This window comes from Anomalospiza imberbis, unplaced genomic scaffold (assembly GCF_031753505.1).
Source record: "Anomalospiza imberbis isolate Cuckoo-Finch-1a 21T00152 unplaced genomic scaffold, ASM3175350v1 scaffold_231, whole genome shotgun sequence".
In the NCBI taxonomy this organism is placed as follows: Eukaryota; Metazoa; Chordata; class Aves; order Passeriformes; family Viduidae; genus Anomalospiza; species Anomalospiza imberbis.
The window spans coordinates 34527-60258 of NW_027099862.1; the positions used below are offsets into that span (position 1 = coordinate 34527).

The window sequence follows — 25732 nt, forward strand, 5'->3', positions numbered from 1 at the left end:
GGCTGTCCCGGGGGTCCCCCCCGTCGGGCCCCCGACTCCTCTTTGGCTCCAGCTCCTCCTTGGCCAGGGAGGGGAGGTGCCCCCCGCTCCGCCCGGCGCTTCCGGCGCCTCTCGGGGTCACGGCCGCGGGCTCGAGCCCCCCGACGCTCCGCCTGCTCCAGCTGGAGTTGGGGGGGGGGACACCCCATCAGCCACCCCAAAATTGGGAGTGGAGGGGCTGGGCTGCCAGGGCAAGGCGGGTTTGGGGTGCCCAGGGTGGGGGGAGGTGGTGGAACAGCAGTGGAAGAAGGAATTTGGGGTTTCTAAAAAGAGTTTTGGGGGCCCTCACCCTGAGGTGGGAAGGGGTAAAGGAAGGGCATGGGGAGAGTTTTGGGGTCGCCAGAGGGGATTTTGGGGAGCCCCACCATGAGGAAGAGGGCACGAGGAGCTGCATGGTGCCGGTTTTGGGGTTTCTGAGGGAATTTGAGGGAGTCAATAATAGCTTTAAGAGATGATCTGGGGGCAGTTCTGGGGTGCCCAGCAGGGGTTGGGGCAGTTTCGGGGTTCAAGGGAGACACTCTGGGGTAGTTCTGGGCTCCTCAGGCTGCTTGGGACAGGTTTGGGAGTCCTGGGGACAATTTGGGGTCCCCTGCGAGGTTTTGGGGCAACTTTTAGGCTCCTGGAGATGCTTTGGAGGAGTTCTGGGGTGGTTCGGAGACAGATTTGGGAGGGTTCTGTACCCCTGGGGAAGGTTTGGGGGGGTTGTGTGTCCCTGGGGAGGTTTGGGGATCTCTGCGGCAGTTTTGGGGGTGTGTTCTGTATCCCAGGGAAGCTTGGGGGTCTCTGGGGCAGTTTTGGGGGGTTCTGAGTCCCCAGGGATGTTTGGGGTCCCCCGGGCAGTTTTGGGGTGTGTTCTGTATCCCAGGGCAGTTTTGGGGGTGTGTTCTGTACCCCAGGGAGGTTTGGGGTCCCCAGGGAGGTTTGGGGGTGTGTTCCATATCTCAGGGAGGTTTTGGGGATGTTCTGTACCCCAGGGAGGTTTGGGGTCCCCCGGGCAGTTTTGGGGTGTGTTCTATATCCCAGGGAGGTCTGGGGGTGTGTTCCATATCTCAGGGAGGTTTTGGGGATGTTCTGTACCCCAGGGAGGTTTGGGGTCCCCAGGGAGGTTTGGGGGTGTGTTCCGTATCTCAGGGAGGTTCGGGGTACCCCGGGCAGTTTTGGGGTGTGTTCCATATCTAAGGGAGGTTTTTGGGATGTTCTGTACCCCAGGGAGGTTTGGGGTCCCCCGGGCGGTTTTGGGGGTGTGTTCTGTATCCCAGGGTGGTTTTGGGGGTGTGTTCTGTACCCCAGGGAGGTTTGGGGGTGTGTTCCGTATCTCAAGGAGGTTTGGGGTCCCCCGGGCAGTTTTGGGGGTGTGTTCTGTACCCCAGGGAGGTTCAGAGTCCCCCGGGCGGTTTTGGGGGTGTGTTCTGTATCCCAGGGCGGTTTTGGGGGTGTGTTCTGTACCCCAGGGAGGTTTGGAGGTGTGTTCCATATCTCAGGGAGGTTTGGGGGTGTGTTCCGTATCTCAAGGAGGTTTGGGGTCCCCCGGGCAGTTTTGGGGGTGTGTTCTGTACCCCAGGGAGGTTCGGAGTCCCCTGGGCAGTTTTGGGGGTGTGTTCTGTATCCCAGGGAGGTTTTGGGGTGTGTTCTGTACCCCACGGAGGTTTGGGGGTGTGTTCCATATCTCAGGGAGGTTTTGGGGATGTTCTGTACCCCAGGGAGGTTTGGGGTCCCCCGGGCAGTTCTGGGGTGTGTTCTGTATCCCAGGGCGGTTTGGGGTCCCCTGGGAGGTTTGGGGGTGTGTTCCATATCTCAGGGAGGTTTGGGGTCTCCAGGGAGGTTTTGGGGATGTTCCGTATCCCAGTGAGGTTTTGGGGGTGTGTTCTGTACCCCAGGGAGGTTTGGGGTCCCCCGGACAGTTTTGGGGTGTGTTCCGTATCTCAGGGAGGTTTGGGGTCCCCCGGGCAGTTTTGGGGGTGTGTTCTGTACCCCAGGGAGGTTTGGGGTCCCCTGGGAGGTTTGGGGATGTGTTCTGTACCCCAGGGAGGTTTGGGGTCCCCTGGGAGGTTTGGGGGTGTGTTCTGTACCCCAGGGAGGTTCGGGGTCCCCCGGGCAGTTTTGGGGTGCCCGTACCTCGAGCAGCAGGCGGAACAGGGCCAGCGGGGGCGGGCGCGTGGCCTGCAGCAGCCGCCAGATGCTCTGGGCCTCGTCCAGCGTCACCTCCAGCAGGTCCCCCTCCATCATCAGCTCCTCCAGCGGCCGCCGCGTGCCCTCGGCCAGCTCCAGCACCGGCCCCTGCAGCCGCGGCAGCGCCGCGCTCAGCGCCTCCAGCTCTGCGGGGACACCACGGGGACATCGTGGGGACACCACAGGGACGTGGGGACATCGTGGGGACACGGGACACCACAGGGACATGGGGACATCGTGGGGACACCACAGGGACGTGGGGACATCGTGGGGACATCGTGGGGGCACCACAGGGACATGGAGACATCGTGGGGACACCACAGGGACGTGGGGACATCGTGGGGACATCGTGGGGGCACCACAGGGACATGGGGACACCACGGGGACATCGTGGGGACACCACAGGGACGTGGGGACACCATGGGGACATCGTGGGGACACCATGGGGATATGGGGACACCGTGGGGACATCGTGGGGACACCACAGGGGCATGGAGACACCATGGGGACATCGTGGGGACACCACAGGGACATGGGGACACCACGGGGACATCGTGGGGACACCATGGGGATATGGGGACACCATGGGGACACCACAGGGACATGGGGACACCACGGGGACATCGTGGGGACACCACAGGGACATGGGGACATCGTGGGGACACCATGGGGACATCGACACCATAGGGGCATGGGGACACCACGGGGACACCACAGGGACATGGGGACATCGTGTGGACACCACAGGGACGTGGGGACACCATGGGGACACCACAGGGACATGGGGACACCATGGGGACACCGTGGGGACACCACAGGGACATGGGGACATCGTGGGGACACCATGGGGACATCGACACCATAGGGGCATGGGGACACCACGGGGACATCGTGGAGACACCACAGGGACGTGGGGACACCATGGGGACATCGTGGGGACACCACAGGGACATGGTGATACCATGGGGACACCACAGGGACATCGTGGGGACATCATGGGGACATCGTGGGGACATCATGGGGATATGAGGATACCATGGGGACACCACAGGGACATGGGGACACAGGCGTTCCAGCCCCAGCAGCGCCCGTGCTCGGCGCCTCCAGCTCTGCAGGGACACCGTGGGGACACCACAGGGACACCGGGACACCATGGGGACATCGTGGGGACACCATGGGGACATCTTAGGGACACCACAGGGACACCATGGGGATATCGTGGGGACACCATGGGGACACGGTGGGGACACCACAGGGACACGGGAACATGGGGACACAGGGTGCGCTCAGCACCTCCAGCCCTGCGGGGACACTGAGGGGACACCACAGGGACATGGGGCCACTGCAGGGACCCCCAGAGATCCACAGGAACCCCCAGCCCCCGCCGAGCCCACCAGGGATCCGGGGGATCCCCAGATCCCTCTGTCCCTCCCCCGTGGGATCTGCTGGATCCCAGCGGGTCCCCGATCCCACTCACCCGAGGGCAGGGGCCCGTTCTTCTCCGGGCTGGGGGCGTCCCCGTTCTCCACCGACACCTGGGGGGGGACGGAGGGAAGGCGTTCTGGGGGGGGGCTCAGCCTCCCCCAGCCCCAAAACCTGCCCCACACCTCCCCACTGCCCCCTAGACCCTTCCACCTTGGTCTGCTCGTTGTGGCTGGCCTCGCACAGGGGTTTGACACCCCAAATTCCCCCCAAACCCCCATAATTCGCCCTAAATCCCCTGCTTGTTGCGGCCGGCTTCGCGCAGTGCCCTGACACCCCGAATTCCCCCCAAAGCTCCCCAAAATCCCCAACAAATTCCCCCAAACCCCCTGTAATTCCCCCCAAACCCCAACAAATTCCCCCAAAGCCCCCATAATTCCCACTAAATCCCCCAATTCCGACACCTTGGTCTGCTCATGGCAGCTGGTCTCACACAGGGCCCTGACACCCCCAAATTCCCGCCAAATCTCCCCAAAACCCCCACAAATTCCCCTCAAACCCCCACAAATTCCCCCAAAACCCCCATAATTCCCCCCAGAACTCCCCGATAGCCACCTGTGTCTGCTCGTTGCGGCTGGCCTCGCGCAGGACCCTAACACCTCAAATTCCCCCCAAATCTCCCCAAAACCCCCACAAATTCCCCCAAAACCCCTGTAATTCCCCCCAAAACCCTGTGATTTCCCCCAAAACCCCACAAATTCCCCCCAAAACCCCCGTAATTCCCCCCAAGCCCCCCCGATGCCCACCTTGGTCTGCTCGTTGCGGCTGGCCTCACGCAGGACCCTAACACCTCAAATTCCCCCCAAATCTCCCCAAAACCCCCACAAATTTCCCCAAAACCCCTGTAATTTCCCCCAAAACCCTGTAATTCCCCCAAAACCTCCGTAATTCCCCCCAAGCCCCCCCGATGCCCACCTTCGTCTGCTCGTTGCGGCTGGCCTCGCGCAGGACCCTAACACCTCAAATTCCCCCCAAATCTCCCCAAAACCCCCACAAATTCCCCCAAAACCCCTGTAATTCCCCCCAAAACCCTGTGATTTCCCCCAAAACCTCCGTAATTCCCCCCAGAGCCCCCAGTGCCCACCTTGGTCTGCTCATTGCAGCTGGTCTTACACAGGGCCCCCGACACCCCAAATTCCCCCCGAAACCCCCACAAATTCCCCCAAAACCCCTGTAATTCCCCCCAAAACCCTGTGATTCCCCCAAAACCCCACAAATTCCCCCCAAAACCTCCGTAATTCCCCCCAAGCCCCCCCGATGCCCACCTTGGTCTGCTCGTTGCGGCTGGCCTCGCGCAGGGCGCCGTCGCTGTCCCCCGTGCAGGCGGTGCCGCAGGGCCGCCAGGCGCTCCAGGGGCCCGGCCACCTCGGGGGACGCCAGGAGCTGGCGGGCACGGTCCTGCCAGGTGATGGCCCGCTCGGTGAGGCACTGCAGGGCCTCGCCCTCGGGCAACCGCACCGGCAGCTTCTGCAGGGCCACCAGCAGTGCCAGGATGGTCTCGAGGCGCGGCCGCCGCGAGCGCTGGCACAGCGGGCACAGGAACTTGGCGTCCCACTCCCACCAGGCCGGCGAGGGCTTCTGGGCGCCCAGGCGGGGCCAGGCCACGCAGGAGCCGTGGAACCAGTCCCGGCAGAGCTGGCACTGCAGCATGCCCGGCCCCGCCGGTTGCCCGCACACGCAGGATGGCGGCCCCGGGCCTGGCAGAGGTGGCGCGGCTTTCTGGGCGTTGGCGTGGCGGAGCCGCAGCATGCCCTCCTTCTCCTTCTGCTCGCCCTCCTTGAACGCCACGATCTGGGGGAGGGAGAGAAGGGGGTGAGAGGGGACAGGGATTGGGGAAATGTGGGTGCCCCCTCACCCCAAACCCCTTGAATGCCAAAATCTGGGGGGGGAGGAGAGCGGGGTGGGGGTGAAAGGGGACAGGGATTGGGGAAATGTGGGTGCCCCCCACCCCAAACCCTCGAAAGCCATGATTTGGGGAGGGAGAGAAGGGGGTGAGAGGGGACAGGGATTGGGGAAATGTGGGCTCCCCTCACCCCAAACCCTCGAAATCCATGATTTGGGGAGAGCAGGGGGGTGAGAGGGGACAGGGATTGGGGAAATGTGGGTGCCCCCCACCCCAAACCCTTGAATGCCAAAATCTGGGTGGGGGGAGGAGAGCGGGGGGGTGAGAGCTGATAGAGTTGGGGGTCACCCCAAACCCATGAATGCCATGATCTGGGGGACAGCAGAGGGATGAGAGGGGACAGAGATGACAGAGACTGGGGGGATGTGGGTGCCCCATCCCCAAGCCCCCAAACCCCACAATCTAGGGAGAATAAGGAACGTGAGCAGTGACAGGAATCGAGGTCGGATGCTCCAAACACCCCAATCCTGGGGTGGGGACAGCAGGGACAGGAGAGGTGCCAGCGCTGGGGGTCCCGGGGTGCCCCCCACAGCCCCCACTCCTCACCACAGCACCGGGGTCCCGCAGGTCCTGCGCCGACAGCCCCAAGCTCTCGGCGTCCAGCCGGTACAGCCCCGGCTCCTGCCGCCACTTGAGCCTCTTGCTGCTGTCCGAGCCGGCGTCGGCGCAGGGACACAGCACCTGGGGGGACACCGAGGGGGGGTCAGCGCCCTGCCAGGACCCCCCCCCCCAACACCCCAGAGCCCCCCCAGACCCACCTCGAGCAGGGTGTAGCAGGAGTTCTTCTTGAGGAAGGTGCGGGAGGCCTTGTCCCGCCAGGAGTGCGCGGTGCCCACCTGCACCTCGAGCTGCCGCAGCTCCTCCAGCCGCACCGGCAAGTCCCGGCCCACGGCCACCAGCCCCTCCAGGTCGTCCAGGCACGGGTAGTGGTCACCGTTCTGGGGGGGCACGGGGTCAGGTGGGGTGGCGTGGGGACACGTGGGGACAGGAATGGGGTGAGAGCGGGACGTGGGGGGTGGATGGGGATGTGGGAGGGACAGGGTGGGGTCTTGGTGGGGTCATGGTGACAGGGACAGGGATGGGACAGGGATGGGGACACAGTGGCAGGGACAGGAATGGGACAGGGATGGGGACATGGTGGCAGGGACAGGAATGGGACAGGATGGGGACAGGGATGGGGGACACGGTGGCAGGGACAGGGATGGGGTCACAGTAGCAGGGACATGGCAGGGACAGGAACGGGACAGGGATGGGGACATGGTGGCAGGGACAGGGATGGGGTCACTCTGGCAGGGACATGGCAGGGACAGGGATGGGGACATGGTGGCAGTGACAGGAATGGGACAGGAGGTGACAGGGATGGGGACATGGTGGCAGGGACAGGAATGGGACAGGGATGGGGACATGGTGGCAGGGACAGGAATGGGGCCTCGATGGGGTCATGGTGGCAGTGACAGGGATGGGACAGGATGGGGACATGGTGACAGGAATGGGGTCTTGGTGGGGTCATGGTGACAGGGACAGGGATGGGGTCACAATAGCAGGGACATGGCAGGGACAGGGATGGGACAGGGATGGGGACATGGTGGCAGTGACAGGAATGGGACAGGGATGGGGACATGGTGGCAGGGTCAGGAATGGGGCCTCGATGGGGTCATGGTGGCAGTGACAGGGATGGGACAGGATGGGGACATGGTGACAGGAATGGGGTCTTGGTGGGGTCATGGTGACAGGGATGGGGTCACAGTGGCAGGGACGGGATGCGATGGGGACATGGTGGCAGATGGGAGGTCCATGGGGACAAGGACATGGAGGTGTCCAGGGGGGACAGGATGGGGACACAGGAGTGTCCAGGGTCCATGACAAGGACACAGAAGTATCAGGGTCCATGGGGACAGGACAGGGACACAGAGGTGTCCACTGTCCATGGGGACAGGACAAGGAAGTGCAATGTCCAGGATCCATGGGGACAGGGACATGGAGGTGTCCAGTGTCCAGGGGGGGCAGGATGGGACACAGCAGTGTCCACTGTCCACGGGGACAGGACAAGGACACGAGGATGACCAAGGGGACAGCCCAGGCGCTCAGGGGGGTGCAGTGAGGGGTCCCAGGGGGTCCCAAGCCCCCCGGGCGGTGGTGGGGGTGCAGAGCCCACCTGGATCTCCTCAACGTCGGCGATCCAGGCGCGGGCCTTGCCCAGGGCCTCCTTCAGGGCCTGGATGTTGGGCAGCAGCGCCGGGATGTTCTCGGCCTCCTTGATGATGGCGGCCAGCGTGGCCGGGGGGTGCTTCTGCCTGCGGGGGGGGGTCAAAGCCAGGGACCCCGAGACCCCCCCGACACCCCCAGACCCAGGGCAGGAACCTCTGAGGAGTGGCTGAACCCCAAACCTTCATGCCCCTCCCCACAGAGTCACCCCCAGCCCCTTTATCCCTTCCTGGGCACGTGGGGAGCAGCCCCCAGCCCCTTTAATTCCCACACAGACACACGAGTGGAAGCCCCCAGCCCCTTTATTTCTCACATAGACACAGAAGGGGCAGCCCCCAGACCCTTTAAATCCATGTGCTGTAACCCCCAGACCCTTTAGAACCCTTGAGAGACACGAGGGGCAGCCCCCAGACCCTTTAGAACTCTTGAGAGACACGAGGGGCAGCCCCCAGACCCTTTATAACACGAAGGGCAGCCCCCAGACCCTTTAGAACCCTTGAGAGACACGAGAGGCAGCCCCCAGCCCCTTTAAGCCATGTGCTGGAGCCCCCAGCCCCTTTCTATCCCCCCCAAAGCCAAGATGGGCAGCCCCCAGCCCCTTTATTTCCCACACAGACACATGAGGGGCAGCCCCCAGCCCCTTTCTGTCCCCACCCAGGGGACACAGGCTGCAGCCCCAGCCCCCCACCTCCCCCTGGGGAGGGGTCCCTCCCCCTGACCTGGCCTCCAGGCACATCTGAGCCTTCTCCTCCCAGCGCTGGGCGATGGTCAGCAGCTCCTGCAGCTCGGCCATGGCCACGTCCACGGCGGGGCTGGGGGCCACGGTGCGGCCGGCCTGGATGAGGCCGCGCATGACGGGCAGGGGCACGCGGGCACGGGGGGAGCGCAGGGTGGCCGTCACCCCTCCAGCCACGCGGCCTGGGCCAGCTGCCGCTCCAGCCGCCGGCCCTCGGGCACCTCGACGCCCAGGCGGGCCCCCCGCTCCAGCAAGCTCCTGCAGAGCCCCCGGGCCCGGGGGGGGCACGTCCAGCGCCGCCCGCGCCTCCGCCTGGAACGCTTCCACCCGCTCCAGCAGCGCCTGCGCGGGGACACGGGGTCAGGGACAGCCATGGGACACGGGGGGACACCGCAGGGACACTGTGTGACACTCCTAGGACACTGGGTGACACCGCTGGGACATCGTGGGACACCACAGGGGCACCCCCAGGACACTGCGGGACACCACTGGGACACCGTGTGACACCCCCGGGACACTGTGGGACACCCCTGGGGCATGCAGGGACATCCCCAGGACACTGTGGGACACCCCTGGGACAGCGTGTGACACCCCTGGGACACTGTGTGACATTTCTGGGACACGCAGGGGGCACCGCCAGGACACCGTGTGACACCCCCAGGACACTGTGGGACACCCCTGGGACATGCAGGGGACACCTCTGGGACACTGTGGGACACCCCTGGGACAGCGTGTGACACCAAGTGACACCAAGGGACACCATGTGACCCACCTGCACGTCCCCGATCTGGTGCATGACACAGGGCAGTTGGTTCATCTGCTCCAGGAACGCCCGCAGCTCCTCCACCGTCAGCGCCGGCGCGGGGACCCTGCGGGGACAGCGGCACTGCTGGGACACCGAGGGGACAGGGAGGGGACAGCGGCACTGCTGGGACAAGGAAGGGACAGGGACCCTGCAGGGACATGGGGACAAGGAGGGGACAGCGGCACTGCTGGGACAAGGAAGGGACAGGGACCCTGCAGGGACATGGGGACAAGGAGGGGACAGCGGCACTGCTGGGACAGGGAGGGGACATGGAGGGGAAAGGGACCCTGTGGGGACAGCGGCACTGCTGGACAGGGAGGGGATGGGGACATTGGGACTTATGGAAGGTCTACAGGAACAGAATGGGGACTCGAAGGTGTCCAGTGTCCCTAGGGACAGGACAGGGACACAGGAGTGTCCAGGACCCACAGGGGACAGGACAGGGACACGGAAGTGTCCAGGACCCACAGAGGACAGGACAGGGACACAGGAATGTCCAGGACCCACAGGGGACAGGACAGGGACACGGAAGTGTCCAGGACCCACAGGGGACAGGACAGGGACATGGAAGTGTCCAGGACCCACAGGGACAGGACAGGGACACAGAGAAGCACAACAGGGACAGCAAACCGAGTACGAACCGAGTACGTTGAGACTCGGGCTGGACACACATGGAGAGTGCCCACGATGGTGACACTGAGCTAGCTGCTGGGGACACTCAGGGGACAGCTGGGGACACTCAGGGGACAGCTGGGGACACTCACCCGGTCTCCTGGGAGCTGATGAGCCCCAGGGCCTCGGACACGCAGCGCTCGGCCTGGCCCAGGCAGCCCTTGAGGCGGTGCAGCAGCTCGTTCTCGGGGAACTTGCGCTCCCTCGCCTCCGACTCCAGCGCCCGCAGCTCCTCCAGCGCTGGCCGGGCACAGCCAGGGGGTCAGGGCTGAGCTCTGAGCCCCCAAGCCTCACTTCAGAGCCCCCCAAAACCACCCCCCACCACACGCCCCCCCCTTCCCGGGACCCCACTCACTGCGCTTGCGGCCGTCCTCCACCTCGAGGGCGATGCGCACCTTGTTGGCCCAGGTGTCGAAGGACTCGGCGCGCACCTTGAGCTTGTGCAGCATGGCCGGCAGCTCGTCCAGGGTGTAGCGGTACCTGGGGGGCACTGGGGGGTCACTGGGAGCCCCCCCGTGCACCCACGACCCCCCCCCAAAAGGTACAAACAGGACCCCCAGACTGAGCTCATGGGGTATGGGGGGGTGGATTCCGGGGTGGTGGTGGGGGGTAGAGAGACACCCCAGCTTGGCAGAGGAGACCCCAGGTTGTGGCTGTGTCCCCCCCACCCCACGCCAGGGGCACCCCGAGATCTTCAGCACCCCCAAATCACTAGCAGGACTTCATCCAGGGTCACACCAGGACCCACAGACCCCCAGCTCAACTCCATGTGTGTCCCCAAGGTCACAACAAAGGCCCCAAACCCACCCGAAATCTCACAGACCCCCCCAAACCACCCCCAAGGCACATCCAGGTCCCCAGCCCCCAAACCCCATCCCAAATCTCACAGACCCCCCCCCCAAACCACCCCCAAGGGCACATCCAGGTCCCCATCCCCCAAACCCCATCCCAAATCTCACAGACCCCCCCCAAACCACCCCAAGGGCACATCCAGGTCCCCATCCCCCAAACCCCACCCCAATTCTCACAGACCCCCCCAAACCAGCCCCATATCCCCCCCAAGGGCACATCCAGGTCCCCATCCCCCAAACCCCATCCCAAATCTCACAGACCCCCCCAAACCAGCCCCATATCCCCCCCAAGGGCACATCCAGGTCCCCAGCCTCCCCAAAACTGTCCCCAAGTCCCTTTCCAGGGACCCACTGAGACCTCCAGCCCCCCTGAAACATCTCCACATCCCATTACAGGGCACACCAGCCCCCCAAACCCCATCCCAACACCCCAAACCCATCTCCCAGCCCCCCAAACCCCATCCCAACACCCCAAACCCCAGCCCAACACCCCAAACCCAGCCCAACATCCCAAACCCCAGCCAACACCACAAACCCCATCCCAACACCACAAACCCATCTCCCAGCCCCCCAAACCCCATCCCAACACCCCAAACCCCATCCCAACACCCCAAACCCATCTCCCAGCCCCCCAAACCCCATCCCAACACCCCAAACCCCATCCCAACATCCCAAACCCATCTCCCAGCCCCCCAAACCCCATCCCAGCCCCCCAAACCCCTGTCCAAGCCCACCAAAACCCCTCTCCCAGCCCCCCCAAACGCCATTCAAACCCCCCAAACCCCCTCTCTCACCCCCCCAAACCCCAGTCAAACCCCCCCAAACCCCATTCAAACCCCCCCAAAACCCATTCAAACCCCCCAAACCCCATTCAAGCCCCCCCAAACCCCATTCAAGCCCCCCCAAACCCCATTCAAACCCCCCAAACACCTCTCCCACCCCCCAAACCCCATTCAAACCCCTCAAACCCCTCTCTCATCCCCCCAAACCCCATTCAAACCCCCCAAACCCCATTCAAACCCCCCCAAACCCCATTCAAACCCCCTCTCCCACCCCCCAAACCCCATTCAAACCCCATTCAAACCCCCCCAAACCCCTGTCCCAGCCCCCCCCAAGCCCCCCTGCCCCCCACCTGAGGTACTGCTTGCTGCGGGGGCACTTGCAGAGGTCGTCCATGTGGTAGAGGCAGACGAGGCCCTGGGGACAGTCGTAGCAGGCCAGGGCTGACAGGAAACACGTGGTCTTGCACTTGTCACACTGCCGCTCGTCGTCGGGCAGCAGCTCGAAGGCCTCGCGCTCCGCCTCCGTGATGCCCTGGGGGGGCCAAAAAATGCACATCAGACCCACCCCACGGAGATTTTGGGTGCCCCCAGCACCCCCAATCCCTTCCTGATCCCCTGACTGGAATAAAAATTCTGTCAGATCCCCCCCCAGCATTCCTGCTCTGCCTCTGTGAAACTCAGGGGGGGCCAAAAAATGCACATCAGACCCCCCCACGGAGATTTTGGGGTGCCCCCAGCACCCCCAATCCCTTCCTGATCCCCTGACTGGAATAAAAATTCTGTCAGATCCCCCCCCAGCATTCCTGCTCTGCCTCTGTGAAACTCAGGGGGGGCCAAAAAATGCACATCAGACCCCCCCACGGAGATTTTGGGGTGCCCCCAGCACCCCCAATCCCTTCCTGATCCCCTGACTAGAAAAAAATATCTGTCAGATCCCCCCCAGCATTCCTGCTCTGCCTCTGTGAAACTCAGGGGGGGCCAAAAAATGCACATCAGACCCCCCACCATGGAGATTTTGGGGTGCACCCAGCACCCCCAATCCCCCATAACCCCCTGAGGGTGGCACAAATGCAACTCTCATCCCTTCCTCAGAGCTTTTGGGGTGCCCCTAACACCCCCATAAACCCCTAAGGGTGACACAAACACAACCCTCACCCCTTCTTCAGAACTTTTGGGGTGCCCTAACACCCCCATAACCCCCTGAGGGACCAAACACAACCCTCTCTCCATCCCCAGAACTTTTGGGGTGCTCCTAACACCCCCTTAAGGGTGGCACAAACACAACCCTCACCCCCACCAGAGCTTTTGGGGTGCCCCCAGCACCCCCAATCCCCCATAACACCCTAAAGGAGGCACAAACAAAACCCTCACCCCTTCCCCAGAGCTTTTAGGGGGTGCCCTAATCCCCCCATAACCCCCTAAAGGTGGCACAAACAAAACCATCACCCCTTCCCCAGAGCTTTTGGGGTGCCCTAACACCCCTATAACCCCTGAATGAGGCACAAACACAACCCTCACCCCTCTCCAGAACTTTTGGGGTGCCCCTAACACCCCCATAAACCCCTAAGGGTGACACAAACACGACCCTCACCCCTCCCCAGAGCTTTTGGGGTGCCCCTAACACCCCAATAACCCCCTGAGGGACCAAACACACCCCTCACCCCTTCCCCAGAGCTTCTGGGGTGCCCCCAGCACCCCCAATCCCCCATAACACCCTAAAGGTGGCACAAACACAACCCTCACCCCCTCCTCAGAACTTTTGGGGTGCCCTCATCCCCCCATAACCTCCTGAAGGAGGCGCAAACACACCCCTCACCCCTCTCCAGAGCTTTTGGGGTGCACCCAGCACCCCCAATCCCCCTAAGGGTGGCACAAACACACCCCTCACCCCTCTCCAGAGCTTTTGGGGTGCCCCCAGCACCCCCAATCCCCCTAAGGGTGGCACAAACACAACCCTCACCCCTTCCCCAGAGCTTTTGGGGTGCCCCCAGCACCCCCAATCCCCCTAAGGGTGGCACAAACACAACCCTCACCCCTTCCCCAGAGCTTTTGGGGTGCCCTAACACCCCTATAACCCCTGAATGAGGCACAAACACAGCCCTCACCCCTCTCCAGAGCTTTTGGGGTGCCCCCAGTACCCCATAACCCCTGAATGAGGCACAAACACAACCCTCACCGCTCTCCAGAGCTTTTGGGGTGCCCCCAGCACCCCCAATCCCCCTAAGGGTGGCATAAACACACCCCTCACCCCTCTCCAGAGCTTTTGGGGCGCCCCAACCCCTCCATCACCCCCTGAGCGTGACGCAACCACCCCCTTGCAACTCCCCCTCCCCACCCCACCCCTCCATCTCTCGGGGCGCGCCCCCCACCCCCCCATTTTTGGGGGTGCCCCCACCTTCTCCAGCAGGGCCTTGCGCAGCTTGCGCTCCTCCTGCACGAGCACGAACATCTCCTTGTGCACGGCGGCCGCCAGGTTCAGGTCCAGCTTCTCGGGGCTCGCTGCCATCTTGCAGATCAGCTCCTCGTGCGAGAAGACGCAGTAACGGCGCAGGCGGCGGTAGTGCTCGATGCACTGCCTGCCCGCCGGGAGCTGCAGGGGATTGGGGGGTCAGGGGGATCCCCAAAATCTGGGGGGAACCCCTAAACACAGCCCTGAACGCGGCTGGGCTGAGCCCTCAAACTGGGAACCCTCAAACTGGGAACCCTCAATCTGGGAACCCTCAAACTGGGAAGTGAGTCCCTGAACTGGGCAGTGCTCGATGCACTGCCTGCCCGCGGGGAGCTGCAGGGGATTGGGGGGTCAGGGGATCCCCAAAATCTGGGGGGAACCCCTAAACACAGCCCTGAACGCGGCTGGGCTGAGCCCTCAAACTGGGAACACTCAAACTGGGAACTGAGTCCCTGAACTGGGCAGTGCTCGATGCACTGCCTGCCCGCGGGGAGCTGCAGGGGACTGGGGGGTCAGGGGATCCCCAAAATCCGGAGGGTACCCCTAAACACAGCCCTGAACGCGGCTGGGCTGAGCCCTCAATCTGGGAACCCTCAAACTGGGAACCTCAAACTGGGAACTGAGTCCCTGAACTGGGCAGTGCTCGATGCACTGCCTGCTTGAGAGGAGCTGCAGGGGATTGGGGGGTCATGGGATCCCCAAAATCTGGGGGGAACCCCTAAACACAGCCCTGAACGCGGCTGGGCTGAGCCCTCAAACTGGGAACACTCAAACTGGGAACCGAGTCCCTGAACTGGGCAGTGCTCGATGCACTGCCTGCCCGCCGGGAGCTGCAGGGGATTGGGGGGTCAGGGGATCCCCAAAATCTGGGGGGAACCCCTAAACACAGCCCTGAACTCAGTGGGGTGCCCCCAGTGCTGAGCCACCCCACACCACTGAACTGGGCAGTGCTCGATGCTCACGGGAAGCTGAAAGGGATGGGAGGGGGCAGGGGGTCAGGGGATCCCCAAAATCTGGGGGGAACCCTAAAAACAGCCCTGGTACTCCCAGTGCTGACCCCCCAAAGCTGGGAACCCCCTAAACACAGCCCTGAACAGAGCTGGGCACCCCCAAAGCTGGGGGTCCCCAAACCCTGTACCCCTCAACACAGCCTGGAGTTTCTGGGGGTTCCCTTCAGGCCTTTTTTGGTTCCTTTCTTTGCAGATTTTATTGTTCCCCTTGAAATTTTTGGGTTTTTTCCACTCCTCCAGTTTTTTTTCTTTTATTTTTTTGTATCCCCCTGGATATTCTGTGCACCCCCAGGTACTTTCTGTACCCCCAGGTATTTTCTGCCCCTGCCAAGTACATTTTCCCCCCTCCCAGGTATATTTTCTACCCCCCTAGGTATATTTTCTAGCCCCCTAACTACATTTTCTCCCCTTCCAGATATATTTTCTACCCCCCTAGGTATATTTTCTGCCCCCCCAGGTATATTTTCTGCCCCCCCAGGTATATTTCCTGCCCCCCCAGGTATATTTTTGGCCCCCCTAAGTACATTTCCCCCCCCTCCCAGATATATTTTCTTCCTCCCTAGGTATATTTTCTCCCTCCTAGGTATATTTCCTGCCTCCCCAAGTACATTTCCTGCCCCCCAGGTATATTTTCTCCCCTCCCAGGTATATTTTCTACCCCTTAGGTATATTTCCTGCCCCCCCAGGTACATTTTCTACCCCCCTAGGTACATTTTCTCCCCTCACAGGTACATTTTCTTCCCCCCTAGCTACATTTTCTCCCCTCCCAGGTATATCGTCTGCCCCCCAGGCATATTTTTCTGTCCCCCTGGGTACATTTTCTGCCCCTCCAGGTACATTTCCTGGCCCCCCCCGGGTATTTTGGAGCCCCCAGAGCTCACCCAGTCGGCCGTGCAGAAGTTGACAGCCTCGGCAAAGTTGTAGCCCTGGTTGAAGCCGCTGTGGTAGGCGCGGGGGAAGGTGATGACGAACTCGCCGGCGCATTGGTTGGTCCGGACCACCTGGGGACACACCTGGGCTCACACCTGGGCTCAGCAGGCTGGGACAAGGCCCAGGGGGGCCGGGGGACACCCCCAACTCACGGGGACGCCGTGGGCCATCAGGGTGTTGGGGTTCATGAGGGTGACGAGCTGGTGCAGGAGGTCGGGCTGGCTCTCGAACAGCTCCGGCGTCAGCTTCTTCATCACCTCCTCCAGGTGCTCGGCCGCGAACGACGGGACCCCGTACCACGTCTTGGGCTCGCCCCTGGGGATGGGACACCCCAAAAACGTCCTGAAACACCCTAAAAACCTCCTGACCCACCCTAAAAACCTCCTGATCCCACCCTAAAAACCTTCTGATTCCACCCTAAAAACCTCCTGAGATTCCACCCTAAAAACCTCCTGATCCCACCCTAAAAACCTCCTGATCCCACCCTAAAAACCTCCTGACCCAACCTAAAAACCTCCTGATCCCACCCTAAAAACCTCCTGATCCCATCCCGTACCACGTCTTGGGCTCGCCCCTGGGGATGGGACATCCCCAAAACCTCCTGATCCACCCTAAAAACCTCCTGATCCCACCCTAAAAACCTTCTCATCCCACCCTAAAAACCTTCTGATCCCACCCTAAAAACCTCCTGATCCCACCCCAAAATCCTGCTGACCCCACACTAAAAACCTCCTGATCCCACAATAAAAACCTCCTGATCCCACACTAAAAACCTCCTGATCCCACCCTGAAAACCTCCTGATCCCACCCTATAAACCTCCTGAGATTCCACCCTAAAATCCTCCTGAGATTCCACCCTAAAATCCTCCTGAGATTCCACCCTAAAAACCTCCTGATCCCACCCTAAAAACCTCCTGACCCACCCTAAAAACCTCCTGATCCCACCCCAAACCCCTCCTTATTCCACCCCAAAACCCTCCTGATCCACCCCAAAACCTCATCATCCCACCCCGTACCACATCTTGGGGTCGCCCCTGGGGATGGGGCACCCCAAAAATGTTCCTCCTGGCCACACAAACACCCCAAAATCACCTCCCTGGGTACCCAGAATCACCCTCTGGGCACTCAAATGCCACCCAAACACCCCAAAGTCACTCCCCTAGCCCCCCAATACCCCAAAGTCGCCCCTCTGGACCCCAAATACCCCAAAGTCGCTCCCCTGTCCCCCTAAACACCCCGAAGTCAATCCCCTAGCCCCCCAAATACCCCAAAGTCGTTCCCTTGGCCACCCAAACCCCCCAAAAGTCACCGCTCTAGCCCCCAAGACACCCCAAAGTTGCTCCCCTGTCCCCCTAAACACCCCAAAGTTGCTCCCCTAGCCCCCAAATGCCACCCAAACACCCCAAAGTCGCCCCTTTGGCCCCCCAAACACCCCAAAATCCTCCCCTGTCCCCCTAAACACCCCAAAGTTGCTCCCCTAGCCCCCCAAATGCCACCCAAACACCCCAAAGTCGCCCCCCCTGGCCCCCCAAACACCCCAAAATCACCCCCAGACGCCCCCCCAGTGCCCACCAGTGGAGGTAGTTGATGGAGTAGCTCCAGTGGTCCTCGATGTGCCAGCAGAAGGCCGAGAACACCATGCCCACGTAGAGCCAGGGCACCTTCATGCCCGAGATGTCGGCGTTGATGTGGCACAGCACCGACTGCTGCAGCACCGGCATCACGTTCAGGTTCCAGCCGCTGCCCGCGTACTCCTGGGGACAGCGGGGACGGCGTCACCCGGGCACGGGGACGAGGCACTGCCGCCCCATGGGGACAGGGACACTGAGGGGACGGCGTCACCCGGGCACGGGGCACTGCCGCCCCATGGGGACAGCGGGGATGGTGTCACCTGGGCACGAGGACGGGGCACTGCCGCCCCATGGGGACAGGGACACTGAGGGGACGGCGTCACCCGGGCACGGGGCACTGCCGCCCCATGGGGACAGGGACACTGAGGGGATGGTGTCACCCGGGCACGGGGCACTGCCGCCCCATGGGGACAGCGGGGACGGCGTCACCCGGGCACAGGGACAGGGCGCTGCCGCCCCATGGGGACAGGGACACTGAGGGGATGGCGTCACCCGGGCACGAGGCACTGCCACCCCATGGGGACAGGGACACTGAGGGGATGGTGTCACCCGGGCACGGGGCACTGCCGCCCCATGGGGACAGCAGGGATGGTGTCACCTGGGCACGAGGACGGGGCACTGCCGCCCCATGGGGACGGCGTCACCCGGGCACGGGGACAGGGCGCTGCCGCCTCATGGGGACAGGGACACTGAGGGGATGGCGTCACCCGGGCACGGGGCACTGCCGCCCCATGGGGACAGCGGGGACGGCGTCACCTGGGCATGGGGACAGGGCACTGCCACCCCATGGGGACAGGGATACTGAGGGGACAGCGTCACCCGGGCACGGGGACAGGGCACTGGGTCACCCCCAGTGGGAACAGGGACACTGGGTCACTCCTCATGGGGACAGGGGCCACCGGGTCACTCCCAATGGGGACAGGGACTCTGGGTCACCCCCAGTGCGGACAGGGACACTGGATCACTCCTCATGGGGACAGGGGACACTGGGTCACCCCCATGGGGACAAGAGGACACTGGAACACCCCCATGGGGACAAGAGGACACTGGAACACCCCCATGGGGACAGGGGACACTGGGTCAGCCTCAGTGGGGACAAGAAGACACTGGGTCACTCCTCATGGGGACAGGGGACACTGGAACACCCCCATGGGGACAGGGACACTGGGTCACTCCTCATGGGGACAGGGACACTGGGTCACTCCTCATGGGGACAGGGACACTGGGTCACCCCCCACAGGACCGGGGGACACTGAGTCACTCCTCATGGGGACAAGAGGACACTGGGTCACCCCCAGTGGGGACAGGGGCCACCGGGTCACCCCGCCACGTGGCAGTGCCCCGGGAGGAGGTGCCAATGTCCCTGGCAGTGCCCCGAGGCAGGTGACAACGCCCTGTCCCACCTCCTCCTCGGGGGACAGGCGCCGTTTGCCGTCGCGCACGGGGAAGCCGGAGCCGAACTCCTTGGAGTGGATGTCGGCGCCGTACTCCACGGTCACGTCCTCCTCGATGCTGTTCACCAGGCGCCAGAACTCCTTCTCCACCAGCTCCGTGGGCACCATCTGTGGGCAGGGGGCTTCAGGGGGGGCAGGGGAAGGAACTGGGGGCATTTTGGGGGGATTTGGAGACACTCTGGGGGGGGTTTTGGGTGGGATTTGGAGATTGTTCACCAGGCGCCAGAACTCTTCCTCCAGCTCCGTGGGCACCATCTGTGGGCAGGGGTCTTCTGGGGGGCAGGGGAAGGGTTTGGGGGCATTTTACGGGGGTTTTTGGGTGGGATTTGGAGGCTGTTCACCAGAACTCCTTCTCCACCAGCTCTGTGGGCACCATCTGTGGGCAGGGGGCTTCGGGGGGGCAGGGGAAGGGTTTGGGGGCATTTTGGACGGATTTGGGGGCATTTTGGGGGGATTTCGGGACATTTTGGGTGAGATTTGGAGATTGTTCACAAGGTGCCAGATCTCTTCCTCCAGCTCTGTGGGCACCATCTGTGGGCAGGGGGCTTCAGGGGGGCAGGGGAAGGGTTTGGGGGCATTTTGAGGGATTCTGGAGACATTCTGGGTGGGGGTTTGAGTGGAATTTGGAAGCTGTTCACCAGAACTCCTTCTCCACCAGCTCCGTGGGCACCATCTGCGGGCAGGGGGCTTCAGGGGGGGCAGGGGAAGGGTGTGGGGGCATTTTGGGGGGTTTTGGAGACACTCTGGGGGGGGTTTTGGGTGGGATTTGGAGATTGTTCACCAGGCGCCAGAACTCTTCCTCCAGCTCCGTGGGCACCATCTGTGGGCAGGGGTCTTCTGGGGGGCAGGGGAAGGGTTTGGGGGCATTTTACGGGGGTTTTTGGGTGGGATTTGGAGGCTGTTCACCAGAACTCCTTCTCCACCAGCTCCGTGGGCACCATCTGCGGGCAGGGGGCTTCAAGGGGGGCAGGGGAAGGGTTTGGGGGCATTTTGGACAGATTTGGGGGCATTTTGGGGGGATTTGGGGACATTTTGGGGGATTTGGGGTGAGATTTGGAGATTGTTCACGAGATGCCAGATCTCTTCCTCCAGCTCTGTGGGCACCATCTGTGGGCAGGGGGCTTCAGGGGGGCAGGGGAAGGGTTTGGGGGCATTTTGAGGGATTTTGGAGACATTCTGGGTGTGGGTTTGGGTGGAATTTGGAAGCTGTTCACCAGAACTCCTTCTCCACCAGCTCTGTGGGCACCATCTGTGGGCAGGGGGCTTCAGGGGGGCAGGGGAAGGGTTTGGGGGCATTTTGGACGGATTTGGAGGCATTTTGGGGGGGTTTTGGGTGAGATTTGGAAATTGTTCACCAGGCGCCAGAACTCTTCCTCCAGCTCCGCGGGCACCATCTGTGGGCAGGGGACTTCAGGGGGGACAGGGGAAGGGATTTTGGGGCGTTTTGGGGGGTTTTGGAGACGTTTTGGGGGGGGTTTGGGGGGCCCACATGGACGGGCATGTTGAACTAGTCGGCCTTGAAGGTGTCACCCGCCTCACTGAAGTGAGGGAGATCTGGGGGGCTCAGGGGAACCTGGGGGGTTTTGGGGGGTCCAGGGCGGTTTTGGGGGAATCCAGGCAGGTTTTGGGGGGGCTCACATGGACGAGCACATTGAAGCAGTTGGCCTTGAAGGCCTCACCCACCTCCCCAAAGGGAGGGGAGCTCAGGGGAGCCTGGGGGGTTCTGGGGGGTCCGGAGGGATTTTGGGGAGCTCACATGGACGAGCACATTGAAGTAGCCAGCCTTGAAGGCATCACCCATCTCACTCAAGTGAGAAAGATCTGGGGGGTTCAGGGGAACCTGGGGGGGAGGTTTGGGGGGTCCAGGCAGGTTTTGGGGGGTGCGGGGGGGGGTTTTGGGGGGCTCACGTGGACGGGCATGTTGAAGTAGTCGGCCTTGAAGGCGTCGGCCATCTCGCCGAAGCTCTGCAGGGTGTACTCCCGCGTGGCCTGCTCGAAGCCAAACGCCTCCGGGGGCCGCTTGCACTCCTGGGGGGACACCGGGGGGGTCAGGGGGCTTGGGGACACCGGGAGGGGTCACTGGGGACACCGGGGGGGTCAGGGGGCTTGGGGACACCGGGAGGGATCACTGGGGGGGTCAGGGGGCTTGGGGACACTGGGAGGGGTCAAGGGGCTTGGGGACACCGGGAGGGGTCACTGGGGGGGTCAGGGGGCTTGGGGACACTGGGAGGGGTCAAGGGGCTTGGGGACACCGGGAGGGGTCACTGGGGGGGTCAGGGGGCTTGGGGACACCGGGAGGGGTCACTGGGGACACCGGGGGGGTCAGGGGGCTTGGGGACACGGGGAGGGGTCACTGGGGACACCGGGAAGGGTCAGGGGGCTTGGGGACACAGGGAGGGGTCAGGGGGACACTGGGAGGGGTCAGGGGGCTTGGTGACACCGGGAGGGGTCAGGGGGCTTGGTGACACTGGGAGGGGTCAGGGGGCTTGGGGACACTGGGAGGGGTCACTGGGGACACCGGGGGGGTCAGGGGGCTTGGGGACACTGGGAGGGGTCAGGGGGACACTGGGAGGAGTCAGGGGGCTTGGGGACACCGGGAGGGGTCACTGGGGGGGTCAGGGGGCTTGGGGACACGGGGAGGGGTCACTGGGGACAACTTCACACTTGGGGTACCCTACAGAAAGCACCTCAGGGGGTCTCTAACCCCATAGATGGGGGTCCCAACCCCACAGATCAGGGGGTCCCTAACCCCATAGATGGGGGTCCCAACCCCACAGATCAGGGGGTCCCTAACCCCATAGATGGGGGTCCCAACCCCACAGATCAGGGGGTCTCTAACCCCATAGATGGGGGTCCCAACCCCACAGATCAGGGGGTCCCTAACCCCATAGATGGGGGTCCCAACCCCACAGATCAGGGGGTCCCTAACCCCATAGATGGGGGTCCCAACCCCACAGATCAGGGGGTCCCTAACCCCATAGATGGGGGTCCCAACCCCACAGATCAGGGGGTCCCTAACCCCATAGATGGGGGTCCCAACCCCACAGATCGGGGGGTCCCTAACCCCATAGATGGGGGTCTCAGCCCCACAGACAGAACTGGATGGGATTTAGGAGCCCCCATCCCACAGACCAGAGGAACCCCAACCCCCTCACAGCACAGGACACCACACAAGGGGGGGTTCCCAGCCCCACAGCTGGGATGTGACCCACAGCGGGGGGAGCCCAGGGGGTGTCCCCACGTGCCCCTCACCGCCATGACGCATTTGGGGCAGCGCCAGATGCCCTTGGGGATCTCGGGCAGGGGGGGCAGCAGGCAGAAGATGTGGTAGTTGTCATCGCAGCCGTCGCACAGCAGCAGCTTGTCGTCCTCGTCACCCCGCGAGCAGATCCGGCACACGTAGGAATCCACCTGGGGGGAGGGAAAGGGGGATTTTGGGGTGGGGATTTGGGGGTCTGGGGGGGAGTCCCACCCCAGCCCAGGAGAGCCCTACTCACGAACTGGCTGTTGCTGTGGCTGCGGCGCAGCCTCATGGTCATCTTGGTGCAGGGCTCGGGGCTGTGGCGCAGCTCGTCCCGCCCGTCCCGCGCCCCCGGCGGCACCGGGGAGCCCCGGGGCTCCCCCGCCGGCTCCTCCTTCACCACCACCGTGGGGGGGCACTCGGGGCCATCCTTGTCTGTGGGGAGGGGGGAAATGGGGGTTACTGGGAGATTGGGGGGGGCTGGGAAGCTGGGGGGTGCTGGATCATGGGGGGTTACTGGGAGATTGAGGAGGGGGCTGGGAGATTTGGGGGGTGCTGGATCATGGGGGGTTACTGGGAGGTTGGGGGGTGCTGGATCATGGGGGGTTAATGGGAGATTGGGGGTTACTGGGAGGTTGGGGGGTGCTGGGAGATTTGGGGGGTTACTGGGAGATTTGGGGGGTTACTGGGAGGTTTGGGGGGTGCTGGATCATGGGGGCTTAATGGGAGATTGGGGGGTGCTGGGAGATTTGGGGGTTGCTGGGAGATTTGGGGGGTGCTAGATCATGGTGGGGGTTACTGGGAGATTTGGGGGGTGCTGGATCATGGGGGGTTACTGGGAGGTTGGGGGGTGCTGGATCATGGGGGGTTAATGGGAGATTGGGGGTTACTGGGAGGTTGGGGGGTGCTGGGAGATTTGGGGGGTGCTGGATCATGGGGGGTTACTGGGAGACTGGGGGGTGCTGGGAGATTTGGGGGGTGCTGGGAGATTTGGGGGGTGCTGGATCATGGGGGGTACTGGGAGATTTGGGGGGTGCTGGATCATGGTGGAGGTTACTGGGAGGTTGGGGGGTGCTGGATCATGGGGGGTACTGGGAGATTTGGGGGGTGCTGGGAGATTTGGGGGGTGCTGGATCATGGTGGGGGTTACTGGGAGATTGGGGGGTTACAGAACAATTGGGGGGTGCTGGGCGATTGGGGGGTGCTGGATAATGGGGGGTACTGAGAGACTGGGGGGATTATTGAACCTCTGGGGGGTTCTGAACCACTTAGCAACTGGGGGAGTACTGAACTATTGAGGGGTTACAGAAGAATTGGGGGTTACTGAGAGTTTGGGGGGTTACAGAACAATTGGGGGTTACTGGGCAATGAGGGGGTGCTGAACCTTTGGGGGCTATGGAACCATTGGGGGGTTACTGAGAGATTGGGGGGTACTCAACTGTGGGGGGCTACAGAATCATTGGGGTGGTTATTGAATTATTGGGGAGCGCTGAACGGTTGGGGTGTTACGGAAAAATCGGGGGAGCTCTGAACCACTGGGAGGTTCTTGAGCAGTTGCGGGGGGGGTTACAGAACAGCTGGGAGAGCTCTGAATTATTGGGAGGTTTTTGAACCATTGTGGGGTTATTGAACAACCGGGGAAAGGGATCTGAAAAACAGGAGGGCGTGTCGAAAGAATGGGAGCGGGCAAAAGAGGAGGAGAAGGGGTTCCCTGAAAAACTGGGGGAAAAGGGGTCGCTAAAGACTGGGAGAGGGGTGTCTGTCCCACTAGGGAGAAATCTGTCCGTAAGTAACTGGGGAGAGAAGGTTCCTGAAGAATTGAGAAGAAGACATCCCATAAAACCTGTGGGTGTGGGACGGCATCCCCAAAAATATGAGGAGAGGTACCCAAAAGCTCTGGGAGGCGTGACCCAAAAGAGAGAGGAAACAGGAAGGGAAAAGTCCCTGAAGAATCCAAAAGAATTTGGGAGACACCCCAAATTGTGGGCAAAGAGGCTCCTGCAAGAACTCTGGGGGTGTGCCAGAATAAAAACCAAAAGAAATCCCAAAAAGACGCAGAGGTTCCCAGAAAAATTTAAGGGGTCCCAACAACCCCTGCACCCCCACATGAGGTGGGGGGAAGGGGGGGTCCCCAATACCTTTCTTCCTCAGGGTCTTATCCTTGGCCACCAGCCCCAACCCTAACATTTTGGGCCCGGCCCCGTAAATCTGCAGCTTCTTCAGCTCGGGGTTCTTCTCGATGTCCTCCTCTGTGGGCTCGGGCTGCGGGACAGCGGCGTCAGGGGGGATCCCAGGGAGGGATTTGGGGATCCCAGGGAGGGATTTGGGGTGCCCACCTCCTGCTGCAGCCGCTTGGCACGCCGGCCGTAGCTGTTGAACTTGGAGGGCTGCACGGACTGGCGCAGGGGGATGCTGTGGGGTTTGTACTCCCGGTCCTTCTCCTCGCTCTCAAAGGGCCGCGCGTGGCACTGCTGGAGGGAGGGGGGAACCCTCAGCGTGGCCTGGGGTCTCCCCCAGGGCCCCCCCAAAGCCCTGCGCTCACCACCAGGTTGGCCCCAGACTGGTACATCTCGTAGGGGTAGATGATGCGCTCGTAGTGCGCCCGCAGCAGCGAGCCGATGTTCTTGCCCGACGGGTACGAGAGGCGCTGGGCCACCCGCGCCCACCGCCGGTCCTTGCAGATGGCCTCGTAGCCACCCTCCTCCATCACCACCTGTGAGGGGACACTGAGGGCTCAGGGACACCCCAGAGCCACCGAGAGCCACCCAAGGCCACCCCAGAGCCACCTCAGAGCGACCCGTGCCCACCGCCGGTCCTTGCAGATGGCCTTGTAGCCACCCTCCTCCGTCACCACCTGTGAGGGGACACTGAGGGCTCAGGGACACCCCAGGGCCACCCAGAGCCACCTAGAGCCACCTTCCTCCACCCAGAGCTGCCCAGGACCACCGCTGGTCCTTGCAGATGGCCTCGTAGCCACCCTCCTCCATCACCACCTGTGAGGGGACACTGAGGGCTCAGGGACACCCCAGGGCCACCCAGAGCCACCTTCCTCCACCCAGAGCCGCCCAGGACCACCGCTGGTCCTTGCAGATGGCCTCGTAGCCACCTTCCCCTGTCACCACCTGTGAGGGGACACTGAGGGCTCAGGGACACCCCACAGCCACCGAGAGCCACCCAAGGCCACCCCAGAGCCACCTTCCTCCACCCAGAGCGACCCGCGCCCACCGCTGGTCCTTGCAGATGGCCTCGTAGCCACCCTCCTCCATCACCACCTGTGAGGGGACACTGAGGGCTCAGGGACATCCCAGGGCCACCTAGAGCCACACAGAGCCAACCTCCTCCACCCAGAGCTGCCCAGGACCACCGCTGTCCT

The 25732-nt window shown here is 62.8% G+C and overlaps 1 protein-coding gene across 1 annotated transcript; it reads right to left on the reverse strand.

The window, feature by feature from the left end:
• LOC137466498 (lysine-specific demethylase 5C-like) lies at nucleotides 1–25100 on the reverse strand. The gene is given in 25 exon segments (XM_068178225.1): nucleotides 1–161; nucleotides 2155–2354; nucleotides 3686–3743; nucleotides 4956–5481; nucleotides 6140–6274; nucleotides 6352–6531; nucleotides 7749–7887; nucleotides 8518–8701; nucleotides 8704–8791; nucleotides 8793–8876; nucleotides 9307–9403; nucleotides 10104–10251; nucleotides 10367–10491; nucleotides 11995–12176; nucleotides 14040–14234; nucleotides 15985–16104; nucleotides 16186–16348; nucleotides 17606–17787; nucleotides 19068–19226; nucleotides 21027–21146; nucleotides 22371–22529; nucleotides 22616–22794; nucleotides 24498–24621; nucleotides 24696–24830; nucleotides 24902–25100. Coding segments are annotated over 25 exon segments (3891 nt in total). The 5' UTR covers nucleotides 25067–25100; the 3' UTR covers nucleotides 1–117.
• Nucleotides 25101–25732: the final 632 nt, after the last annotated feature.